Source organism: Pelodiscus sinensis, chromosome 5, assembly GCF_052426305.1.
Source record: "Pelodiscus sinensis isolate ZL-2025 chromosome 5, ASM5242630v1, whole genome shotgun sequence".
Classification (NCBI taxonomy): Eukaryota; Metazoa; Chordata; order Testudines; family Trionychidae; genus Pelodiscus; species Pelodiscus sinensis.
In genome coordinates this window covers 80,726,725-80,739,484 of record NC_143056.1, presented here as the reverse complement: position 1 = coordinate 80,739,484, position 12,760 = coordinate 80,726,725, and the positions used below count along the sequence as shown (strand labels likewise).

The window sequence follows — 12,760 nt, the reverse complement described above, 5'->3', positions numbered from 1 at the left end:
GTTGTCCCCACCTCCCCCCATCACTTCTGTTTGCAGCCGAAGCACAAGGGGAGGTGAACATGGGAGTGGGGTATTCAGCAGACTCAGCTGAGCACTGTGAGGAGCGGGGGGGGGGGGGGGAGGCATTTGCCAGCTGTGTGAGAACAGGCAGCACCAGCTGAGTGGGGGACAGTAGAGGGGAGATGACGAGGAGGTTACTGATCTCTTTGTTACAAACTAATCCCTGCCTCTCCGACCCCCAACACATAGCTCCATTGCTGGAGTGATGCACCCTCTGAGGCCAGCGTATACAGAGACACAGAGCATTTTCTATCGACACCTGTTGTAGGACTGATTTGTTCCTGTGCTACATCAGGGCTTGGCAATACACAGCCTGCAGGTGAGAAACACGTCACACAAGACTGCTGCCCGTCCTGACTATTAGCATGGAGATTCAGGCCACAGTAGGCAGTGCTGCTTCCTGATCTGAATGGATAGGCCACATTGCATGCACCTGTAATCTCCTTTCTGCTAAGACAAGAAAATTGGGCTTGTACCATTTTCTGTTTGTTTAGAATTCCATGAGGAGGCCTGGAAAGAGGTATTTTGTTTCCTTGCTTAGAGAATTACTTTATAAATTGTCTTATTGGCCCTGTTTGTCCTGGATGAGCCTATGGAAGACTGGAGATCTAACAGTTTTATGAGCACAAAGATACAAACCGATTGAAGCATGATGGAGCAAACGGGGCGGGGATTGTTTAAAGCCAGGGCTGCATTATGACTTTCGTGGGCCTTAGGCCCTTTTGCCTTCATGGGCCCCTCCCACCATAATAATATCAATATTAAAAATGATTTTTGATATAACGTCAACATTTTATTTTTTTTCTGTTTTAGGCAAAATTTAATAGATTTTCATGGGCCCTAAAAGTTTCATTTTTTTCTGCTGTGAGAAAAAAATTAAAACATTTTCTTTGACCCTAAAAGTTCATTTTTTTCCTTCTGATTTTAAAAGAAATTAAAACATTTTCATGGGCCCCTAAAAGCATCATGGGCCCTAGGCACTGTGCCTACTGTGCCCAATGGATAAGTCGGCCCTGTTTAAAGCCGTTGGGGGTTTGTTACCACTAGCTGATGCAGAATGCCTGAGTAAACCACTGCGAGGAATCCACGCTGTTAAAAGTAAAACATTTCACCCTACCTGTAAAGGGTTTGGAAAGTTCTCACCCCAAAAGTGAGACCTTCAAGGGACATCTCCATCAAAACCCTGGGTGAAGAGAGCTGATGGCGCTAGCATTTCAAGAGCCCAAGCAAAAACAACCAAAGAGAGCCCAGTGCACTATTTTGATTCCTCTGAAGTTTTCCTGGGAAGCTGAAGGTTGCTGCAGCATGCTCAGTTTCATACATATTAGCAACCAGATGCTGCCCTTGGCTCTGGCAGCGTAAAGGAGACTTAGTTAGGAATTCTCTTGCCTGGGGAAGGCCTCGATGGCACAGTGTTGCCAGTGTGTGATGCACCTAGGTAATCTTTCCATGGGGAGTTCAGGTGTGTGGGATGGGGGATGTGCATGTTGCAGGAGACGGTTATGTGTGTTTGTCATGCTCAGAGATGGGACATGTGCATGGCATATGTGCTCGCCAGCCTTGTGAGCAGTGCACAGCTCACTCCCTAGCTGCTACCCATCTTCTATGCACAGCGTGGACTCCCCAGTCTAGGGAGCAGCCGGGTCACCACCACTGACTGCAGCTGCAGATCAAAGCTCTGTGGAGCTGGCCAGTACTGGGATTGGCCTCCAGCTGGGCTGCTCAGAGGTGGGGACAATGTTAGCACGAAGCTGACAGATGCCAGGGGCCCCAAACCTATTCCACTGAGAGATTCAAATGCAGCATTCTCACTGGATAGCATGGAGCCCTCTTTGGTTTCATTGCACCCCGTAAAAAGCCTGTGGTGATGGTGGCTAATTGCTGCATAGGATGCAGGCCAGCTCTACATGAGATGTCAGGTGACTGGCCTGCACTTATTAGGTGCCATTGAAGATGTCACTGTATGCGTGTTCACAATCTCCCTGCTGTCACGCTGATGGGTCTAACCAGATGCCATTGAGAATTTCTCCCAAGCAATGGAGCTTCCCCCCTTTAACTTGACTGAATGGTCAGAGCTAAATGCATCCCTGAGCCACCAAGTAGCTCCTGGCAACTCCTTTCGTGCCCCAGCCTGACCTGGGCATTCCAGCCCCTAATAACTGCATCCGTCACTCAGAGCCCTCCCAATCAGCTCTGGATGGATGCATTTCACTGACCCACCATTTCTGGAGGCTTTCAGTGCATGGAGAGCAACTTTACAGGGTTAAATCATGAGCCATTTATGGATCTGATATTGAAGTTATGGTGGATAATCAGCTGAACATGAACTCCCAGTGTAATGCAATGGCCAAATGACTTAATGGGACCCTTAGCTGCATAAACAGAGGCATCTCAAATAGGAGTAGAGAGCTTGTTTTACCTGTGTAGCTGGGACTGGTGTAACCACTGCTGGGATACTGGGTCTAGCTTTGATGGCCACACTTCAATAGTGATATATTAAAGAAGGCTCAAAGAAGAGCCATGGGAATGATTAAAGGGGAGAAAACCTGCCTCCTAATGATAGATTGAAGGATCTCAATCAAGTTTGCCTAACAAAGAGCATGATCACATATCTACGTGGGGCACAAATATTTGATAATTGGCAGTTCAGACAAGCTCTCCTGGGTCCTAGAGTGATGTGCTGGCTCCAACGTACAGTCCATTTATTGAAAATCTTCATGTGATCCAAAGGGTGATCATGCAGATCCGCTGGAAGAGCTCACAGGATAGGAACAGGGAAGCAGATGCAGCCTAGTGATGCTCATGTTCATTCTCAAGATCTCTACATCAGGGAGGGTTTGGTTAGGGCTAGGCTGAGGTCATGGGCAGAACCATTAATTGGCCCAACCTAGGCTTGTTAAGTTGCCCAGCACAGCCCCAAGACAAGGAGTCTTGTGTGGTAGGCAGTAGGGTCCAGTATGGAAAAAGCTGGCACTGAATTGACTGAGGCTTGCATTAGGTATATGTAAATGAGGCAGCTGCTATGGTACCTCTGATGGAGGGGCAGCTGAGCCAAATCTGTGTGGCACTGTGACCTCCTTAACCCAGGTGGCTACACCACACCCTTAAATTTACCTCAGCTGCCCCTCCACCGTGACAGGGCTGTTGCGCTCATACCTGCTTTTATGTAGCACCTCTCAATCAACTACCAGAAGAGGTGGATCAGGAGCATCATCTTTACAGAGAGGTGAGAGGACATGCCCAAGGCAACATACTGAATCAGTAGCAGAGCTAGAACAGTAATCCAAGCTTCGTCACGCCTGAGCTAGTATCCTTTCCAATGGACTTCTCTACCCTAAGGTAAAAATGATGCCACGCTCGTGAGCCTTTTCCTTTCAATCAAGGGATTTTTCCAGTGGGTCTCAAGCTCCCCAAAAGATCCAACGGTGGGAAACCCCAGATCTCACCTCTGGAAACACAAAGGAGAGTCTCTTCCCTCCTGAACTAGGGAGCATTTGCCTCTGAGGGTCCCTGTCCTTGAGAACTGAGTTTCCTACCAAGATTCAGGACAGTGGCAGAGGGATTTTTCCATCCATTTGTTTGTGCTAATAGTGTGCTGGGGATTTATAGTCCCCCCAGAGTGTCTGAAAGTGGGATCGGCAGTCCTGGAACTCATTGAACGAACCTGGCATAAAAGTGACAGGATTAGTTTCATTCTCTGTGCTGATTAAGGTGCTGAAGGAAACCACACAGGATTATTGGTACAAATTAAAAACAGATTTTGAAATTCTTTCGATTTGAATAACCTCTGGCTGGGGACTCCTCAGTGATGCAGGGCCATTCAGCTTGACAACATCCCTTTTGCTTTGGCAGGTAAGAAATTGCATCTAGTCAAAAATAAACAAAAGCCTGGATTTGCCCAATTCTAGGGCAAGAGGTATGTGGGATGCCCAGATGCCTAATATGGAAGCTCAAGTGGGTGCCCAGGTCTCTCAACCGGAGGTTGGGGCCCATGTCCATAGTGTTGAAATCACTAGCAGTGATCCCTTTGAGGATTTGGGCCTTTGTGCGTAAGTGTTTATGTGAACAACAGCATGTGGGCTCTCAGCATCCTATTCAGATGCCTACAATTGAAAATTGCCCTTTGCCCCCAATTAGTTTGGGGACATCTGTTGCCAGACCTTATGGGTAGAACACAGGAGGTGTAATCTGACAAACGTCTCCCCCAGGTTGGTGCTCTGGGAGTACCTTCAGCTCTCTCCTGAAATGCTCTGAGCTCATCCCTTGCTCCCAGCCTCTCTGATCCCTGCTGTCTGTGCTTGTCTCCCTTAGGTTTGGTTTCAGAACAGACGGGCAAAATGGAGGAAGCGAGAACGCTTTGGTCAGATGCAGCAGGTTCGCACCCACTTTTCAACTGCCTATGAGCTGCCCCTTCTAACCCGAGCAGAGAACTACGCCCAGGTGAGCAGCCCCTGTCTTTTCCCACTCCGGCCTCTCACCTGTCCTGTTCAGCCTCTGTCTGGTGCTCCCTCCCAAGCCCCCAGGGTAGCCATGGTTGTGATGCACTGGGGGCAATGCTACCCAGCTGGGAGGTGGTGGGCCAAGACCAGTGCCGTCTGAATGTCTGGATGACATACACCTGGCTCAGCACTCCCTCCTCCTCTCTTGTGCTTCCCAGAATAAGTTGGTCCTTCTGCTGACACACACACTGCACTGACCCTGTAGGCCTCTCAGGCACTGTCTGGAGCATTACATTATCCTCTTACCTCTGCGATGCTGCTACCAAACACTGGCAAGAGATGATCGCTATGCAGCTGGTGCAGTGAATCCACTGTCTACTGGGTGAATTCTGCTCCTCTTACTGTTACCTTCTCCCTGCTTCCCGCTCCTCCTGCCCTTTCCCTCAGTCTCTTCTCTTGGCCCCCTGGCATTTGTCTCTCCTCCACCCTGCCCTATGGTGCCTTCCCCTTTCTTCTCCTGCCTTGGCCCCCTCCTGTCCCCTCACAATCCCCTTCCTCTTCTCACCCCGTCTCCCTTAGTTCTTTCCCTTCCCCTTCCCCTTCCCTCACCTTCTGCCTTCCTGACTCCTCAACCCTCTGTAGCCCCCTGGTACCGGACCTAAGCTGTGTGGCAGGCAGCTGCCCCATGTGCCAGGCTGGAGCCAGAGCCACAGTGCTATTTTTAGTACTGTGGCCTCGACCCAGGAGCAGCTGCACTGCAGTCCCAGCAAATGGAGCAGCCGCACTGCGGCCCAGCTGCAGTCCCAGCAAATGGAGCAGCCGCATGCCACATGATCCAGAACCAGGGAACTAGAGAGATTTGAGGGGCGCAGGTGTGCCGGGACTCAAGCTGAGGTTGTGCTGCTAATTTTAGTACTGCGGTCCTGGCCCCAGCAGTTGCCACGCAGCCGCAGTCTCGGCTGCTACTTGGGATTGGGCCGTGTGGCGGGCAGCTGCCTCGTGCTGGGACTGGAGCCGGGACATGATGCTATTTTTAGTACCATGGCCCAGGCTCCAGCTCCAGCAGTAGCCACACAGACTGCGTAGTGGTTTCCCAGCTGTTCCTGGGGTGGGGCAGCCACCCGCCATGCAGCCCCACTCCTGGGAGCAACTGGGGCCATGGGCTGCATAGCTCTGCTGAGGGGGTGGGCGGGACTGAAATACTTGGTGTGTGCCTGTGCAGGCACTCACCTCACTGGGAACCCTAGTTACAGCATGCCTCTGAGAAGTGGGAGACTCCTGTTAAAATCCTTTCCCGCCTCTGCCAGAGCAGGGGGAACCAAATCTGGGTCTCTCATGTCCCAGGAGTGCTCTAACAAGAGCTAAAAGGTGGGCACCCCCTCTAGCCATTTTATGTGGCGCAAAGCTCACACCAGACTCATTCCCACAAGAAATGTCTTGGGTGCTTAAGCCACTTAACTCCAGGGAACAGGTTCCCATTCAGGGATTGCTAAGCAGAGATAGGCACCTTTGCAGCTTGCAGTTAGGTATCTACCTCCACTGGGGGAGGAGAGGCAGGCATCAGCAGCTCCCCTCCCACTGGCTTTTATGGATTGCATTCTCAGGTGCCTGTCTTTCCCCATTCATTGTATGCAGGCCTATGCAGTTCCCTTAGGCTTTGTGGATCACAGTCTTGAGAAGATGCCTTGACACTAACTATTGTAGCACCTAAATCCCTTGGTAATCCTACGAGTGACTTGCCCAAGGTCACACTGGGAGCCTGTGGCAGAGCTGAGAATCAAACCTGCATCTCCGAAGTAGTAGGACAGCTCAACGGTGGCCCCACTTTCCTCTCACATGTTCTCAGAAGGCTGCCAAGGACAGGGTTCAAATTCATGGTATGTGGGTGATAGCTGCTGGTTACAACATGTCCCCTTGAGCCACCTCATCTTTGTCATGCAGGATCCAATCAATCCTAGGGCTTGCCAGGTCAGAATTGTATTAACGCGGAGCTTTTGCTCCCCTCCGCTGCTGGGATTTCCCTTCCAACCGTGAGCTGTCAGATGCAGGGCTGGCCTTCCTGGAGAGCACAGCATGCAAGCTTTCCTGCGTCAGCTCAGCTTTTCCCCTTGCTTTTAACTTCCCCTTTGGCTTGGAAGGAATACTGAACAGCCCCTATTGCCGAAGGCTCTTTCAGGCAAGGGGCGCACTAGAATGTGGTTTGTACAGAGCACAGCTCTGTTCTGCCTCTGTACTTTCCTCATCTCCCTCGCTCCTCACCCCCTCCTCCCCCAGTCTAAAAAAATCTTCTTTGCTGGAGGTAAAAGGTCAGTAGTGGAACAGAAGCCAGTGGTGGTGCTGGGCTGTGGAATGCTGGGCTTTTCACACTCTCGCTCCATCTGGATCCTCTCTTGTTGCATTCTTTCATCTCACCCCTTCCCCCAGCACACCTCATCCCAAAGGAAGGGCCTCCCACTGCCGAACACTGCTCTTCTTCTGCATTATCATTTGGTTTTATTATTAAGATTCAGGATCCCAGATGGCCGGACACTTGAATTTGACTTCCTGGGTGGGGGAGAAGAGCACATGCGGGAGGGGGGGAGGATTCTTTTTTCTCTCTAAGCAAAAATTAAGGCAAGCAAATGGGAAATGGTCTGCCCCAGATACTGCATCCAGACCATACCAGTGTCTCTTTGACAAGCATAGCAGAGTGCTGCAAACACTTTACTACCTATGGGTATGTCTAGACTACATGGCTCCGTTGACGGAGCCATGTAAACTAGTTTACCCGGCATAGTCAATTAAACGGGGATTTAAATAATCCCTGTTTCATTAACATAAACATGGCTACCGCGCTGTGCCAACAGTCCACTGACGCGGATCTGTCGGCTGTCTAGTCTAGACATGGCTGTCTAGTCTAGATGCGGATCTGTCGGCTTTGCACAAGGCGTAAGGGATTGGTCAGCAAAGGCTTCCTCAGCCGACAGATCCACGTCTAAATTGCTGCGCTGTGCTGGATCAGCTGATCATTGGCACAGCGTGGCGGCCATGTTTATTTTAATGAAGCGGGGATTATTTAAATCCCCACTTCATTGACTAGGCCGGGTAAACTATTTTACATGGCTCCGTCGACGGAGCCATGTAGTCTAGACATGCCCTATTTGTATTATAGTAGGACCGAGAGCCCCTAACCAAAGTCAGGGCCTAATTGAGCCAGGGACTATACTCCTGAACTATGGGAACAGCTAAGGGTACTAGGATGACTCCCCAATACACCAATATCCTCGTGGCCCACACTGAGGTAGAATTTCTGGACAAATCCACCCTGAAATAAGTGATATACCTGAAATGTTTTCATCTCTGGCCAGATGACTTAAAATCCCACATAGGTTTCCACCACAACTTCAACAACCACCACGCATCTCCTCAATTCTCTCTTGAATCCTTCCATGCCAGCATCGCCTTCCTGGACACCACAATCAGCTTCAGCCATGGAACCCTACAGGATACTATTTACAAGAAACCGACAGATCACCACCCTTACCATCACAGATCCAATAACCACCCCAATCCTACCAGGCTCCCAGACCCCACAGATTATGTTTCAAGGCGAAAGTGTGGGACACATTGCACCAAAAGTGTTTTTCCTGTCAGTATAGAAAAAAATAACAACTCTGCCCATCCCTAGGTGTCACCTACCACCTCACAGTGGCACCCTACCCATGGAGTCATTGCCTCTCGTGATTAGTCAGGCTTAGTTTGAATGAGTGCTAATCCACACATGTCCGTGGAGCTGCACTTGTTTTGCTGTTGTCTGGCATATTGGCTGGTTGCATAGATGCCTGAGAAGGTACTAACCAACCTGCTAGGACTGCACTTGATGCCAATAGTGCAGATTCCTCTGCATTTCATTGCTGATTTGAGATCTTATGTTGTGTGTCCATTTTAACCTGAAGAATTGTCCACCAAATGTCTCAGGTGAAGGATGGAAGGAGAGTTGACTGAGAGAGCGATCCCATCTGCCTCCTTGTCCCAGCAAGCCTAGCACTACATCATGATCCCCTTCCATCTCCTTTGCCTGCACATTAGCTAGCTGAGAAGCTGCTCCCTCTAGCCTAAGGCCAGGTCTATGCTATGCCAGAAATTTGACTTAAGGTATGCAATGTACCTTAAACCGAATTTGAGGCAGGCCCCACTGCAGGAGGTTGATTGGGGGGGGGGGACTCTTCCATTGACGTCTCTTACTCCTTACAACTTGGACGCGTACCGGGGGTGCTAGTGGTGCCCTCAGCATTTACTAGGCCTGCTAAATCAAACCCTGAAAGATCAACCGCCAGGACATTCAGCTTCTTGGACGTACAGACAAGCCCTAAGCGAATACCCTACTACCTCTGCTACACGCCCCCCCCCCCCAAGCCACACCTTCAGCAAAGGATTGCTTCAGGCTGCCACAGCAGAAAGTACCCAGTTTAACTTCTCTGGTCCTGCTGCTTCGCTGGGTAAGACAGAAGGGCAGACCCAGCAACTATGGAATGTGGGGCAGGCCTTTCCTGACGATCAGCAGGGTGATGTCCAGAAACAGGCTGGATGCTTCAGAATGAGCGCCCAGTGCTGGGAAAAAAACTCCTTGATACGGACCTGGATTTATACCTGAGAATTCTTCTCTTTCTGCTCTGACACCTTTTCCTTGCTAGGTGGTGACCTACCTCGGATTAATTGGCCATAGAGCCATCTTTCAACCCTCTGTTACCTCACCAGCAGGATCAATAGTCCTGCACACACATAACCAACCCAGGAACAGCAGTGCCTGACCCTAGAGCCGCTGTTGAATGTGCTCTTCACACTTTTATTCACGTTGCTCAGGTGTTCTTTCGAGCTAACCATTCTAGTGCTCATCAGGTGCTCAGCGTAAAAGGAGCTCATGGAATCAATTTTCTGGATGCAGTTTATGATGTCAAGCATTGTTAAATGGTGTTTAAGCTGAAGGGCTGTGGGAATTGGCAATCGACAAGGAGCATTTTCCCTCCAAGTCTTTATTCAAATCTAGGCCAGGTTGGCAGAGGATGCAAGTTGTTCTCATGCAATGGCTGTTTGGGGCCCTTTGTGAAATGAGCTGATGGTTTTTCAGTCCAGTGTCTGGTGGCCAGGTGGCCACAAGACAGCTCGCATTAGTTGCCCCCCCCCCTTGCTAATGGTCTCAGGTGGGAGACTGAGGATGGACTGGGCCGCAGACTCCGACTATCCCTCTCCCCCCTAGAGAGGACCCCAGTGGGTTAGGCTGGAGGCCTAGAAGCAGTCGGGGTATTAGGCGATGGAAGCCAGGACTGTTTTATCCTGTGCTGTACCAGTTCTTCCAGCTCCAGGTCGGTCCAGGAACTAACACTGAGATTTCCTTTTGCTCCTGCAGATCCAGAACCCATCCTGGATTGGCAACAATGGTGCCGCCTCCCCCGTGCCTGCTTGCGTGGTCCCCTGTGACACGGTGCCTTCCTGCATGTCCCCCCATGCTCACCCGCATGCAGCTGGCGGAGTCTCTGAGTTCCTGAGCGTCTCCGGCCCTGGCAGCCATGTGGGACAGACACACATGGGCAGCCTCTTCGGCACCGCTGGGATCAGCCCAGGCATCAACGGCTATGAGCTGAGCGGCGAGCCTGACCGCAAAACCTCCAGCATTGCGGCCCTGAGGATGAAAGCGAAGGAGCACAGCGCTGCCATCTCCTGGGCAACATGACAGGGCTGCAGCCGACAGTGCCCTCGAGACACTGACGGAGCAAACGGGGACAACCGAAAAAACCCACCACCATCCGCTTGGACTCAAGCCAGTCATTGCCTCCTTGGGGAGCCGAATGCAGCACTTTTAGCTACCCTAGGTATAGAGAAGCCAAACGGTACCGTAAGTGGAGTGTTTCAAACATTCACCCAGGGAGATGCCAGCTTCCTATGCTCAAGCAGGAGAAGAGGAAGTGGTGGAGTTGCTCCTATCCCCAGCTAGACTTGGGTTTTCGTCTAACAGGCGGCATGTCCCTTTCACTGTCATGCTTGCGTTTGCCAACCAGGGCTTTTTTCCTCCCCTGTTTTTTCTTACATCTGATCAGACTTTCCAATCAGCCGCACATCATGTTCAGCTGATGTTCCCCACCTTCCACCAATGTGTTGCAGCATAGTTTTGAATCCATTTTAGTCTGTCTCATGCAGGCAACAGGTGCGGGAGTGGGCAAGGTGGCACCTCTGGGGAGGGCACAAGGCCCTCACTCTGGGCCTCTTAGCAGGAATACAACTAGCGCTCTGAGTTGGCAATAGAGCAGGGGAGAGAACTGTGGCCCAAAAGGAGAAATTCCTCATCAATCTCTGCTCCAGTTCCTCTCTGTATTGCACAAGCTTAGCTGAAGTAAGGACTTGTAGAGACACTAAGGGAGGACGGGGCAAGGCATGGTCTGTCTTTCCCTACAGAGCACCCCCCATGCTAAAGTTAGGTACTACCAAGGCTGCAAGGCTTAGCCTGTCAGCTCAAGCTTTGTCAGCTACACCCTACTTCCCGCTCTTCCGGCCAGGCTCATTATCAGCTTCCCCAATGTCCCTTAGGTGCTCAGAGGGGATTAGCACCCTGTAAGCTGAGGTTCCTTCGCCCTTCTAGGAAAAAGCTGACACTGATGTTGATGGGTTTGCAGGTCCACGGTGGGAGGGACCAGCAGGCCTTTAATCTTCCATCTTTTTAAAGAGGTGTTTATTGGGTTAGCAGTTACTGCCCACTACCTACAGCGAACAACTAGACCAGCGCAGCTGTTGTGTAGGCCCTGCCTGGCAGCAGTCATTCCCTTGAATCACAACTCACGAGCTAGCCCACACCCCCTGCTTGCTGGCGTTCCTGTGTTATGGAATTCCGCGCCCCCCTCCCCCCTGCCACATACAGCTTGCGGGACAGCAGTTGGGCATGTACAGAACGAGGCCTTGTCATTTCACCAGCATCCTACTGAACAACCTGGGGTAGGGGGCTATGGCCTCCAGTGTGCATCCGCTGAACAGAATGATGCAGAAGGGCAGAAGCTCCCTGGTCTCTCGGGGGTCCTTTACGCCAGTGGCACTTCTTGCTTCCTCACTAGTTCCTATTGCTTTTCTGGGAGCCGGGAGAGCACTGTAAACCATTGGGTGAGCTTTCCCCTGGGAGGCCAAGTGCTTTCCATTGGCTCCAGAGAATCTGAGCAGCTCGCACTCCTCTAAGCGCTTGAAGCCACGTATGCTTGAAGCAGCACTAGAAACAGTGTGGAGTAATTCTGGCCGAGAATGCAACACCCACTCTCCTCACATACCTCAAGTGATGTTAAGAAAGAGAAAGAGCAGCTGCATTGTAGCGTCATCTCGCGCTTTGTCATGAGTGCTATGGTGGACTTGGCTAGCCCATGTGAATGGAGACTCATTTCAGCCCAGTGACTTCAGGAGCATCAAATCAGGATGAACTCAGCCTATCATGTTAGGGGCAATAGGGTGTGTTGTAGTCATGTCAGTCCCAGGCGATTGGAGAGACAAGCCAGGTGAGGTTCTTTCATTGGACCAACTTCTGTGAGGTCCCTCTCACCAACAGAAGTTGATTTAGTGAAAGACTTTACCTCACTCACCTTGTCTTTGAGGCCTAGGAAGTCAGTTCCTTTGGGAGGATTAAAGGTTCTTTGCAGAGTCCTGTTTCACAATGGTTTGGAGTGTCTCCAAAGAAACTACTTCCAAAATTCAGGTTTCTAGCTATGTGTATATATTATTTATGTACTGCCTAGCACGCTGCTGTGCCCTATATAAATAAGACAGCTATATTAGATCTAACATTCATATGTATTTATTAGACTAAGTGAAACTAATAGTACTATCTCTTTTTTCCCTCGAAAGTCTTTGGGGGTCAGTAGAACTCTATAGGTTTACACACACTCAGTAATGGAGGTGTCATACATGTGTCCAGAAGTCTACGTGTAATCATTGGTTTTTGTCAACCATGGGTGAACAGAAGTGGTGGATGGGAGGGAGAAAGATTATCTGAATGATTAGCCAGGAGTTCTCAAATGTCATTGTACTGCAACCCACCTTCTGACAACAACAATTATTACAGGATTCCAGAGGAGGTCAAAGCCTGAGGCTCGCTGCCCCAGACAGGGAGGAGCCAAAGCTCAACGGTTTCAGCCCCTGAGCAAGGGGACCTAAAATCTGAGCCCTGCTGTCGAGGGCTAACGCAGTGGGTTTGGGTTTTGGGCCAACCATGGGTGACAAGGCTCAGGCTTCAGCGCCATTACAACAGGGTC

At 50.6% G+C, this 12,760-nt stretch overlaps 1 protein-coding gene across 8 annotated transcripts in view; it reads left to right on the top strand.

The window, feature by feature from the left end:
* ALX4 (ALX homeobox 4) overlaps positions 1 to 12,290 on the top strand; it is an 88,490-nt gene extending 76,200 nt beyond the window's left edge. For all 8 annotated transcript variants that reach the window (XM_089778551.1, XM_089778553.1, XM_089778554.1 and 5 more), the window contains 2 exons: positions 4,372 to 4,500; positions 9,886 to 12,290. In XM_089778551.1, coding sequence (XP_089634677.1) covers positions 4,372 to 4,500; positions 9,886 to 10,209 — 453 coding nt within the window. In that variant the 3' untranslated portion in view covers positions 10,210 to 12,290. The remainder of the gene's footprint in view (positions 1 to 4,371; positions 4,501 to 9,885) is intronic.
* Positions 12,291 to 12,760: the final 470 nt, after the last annotated feature.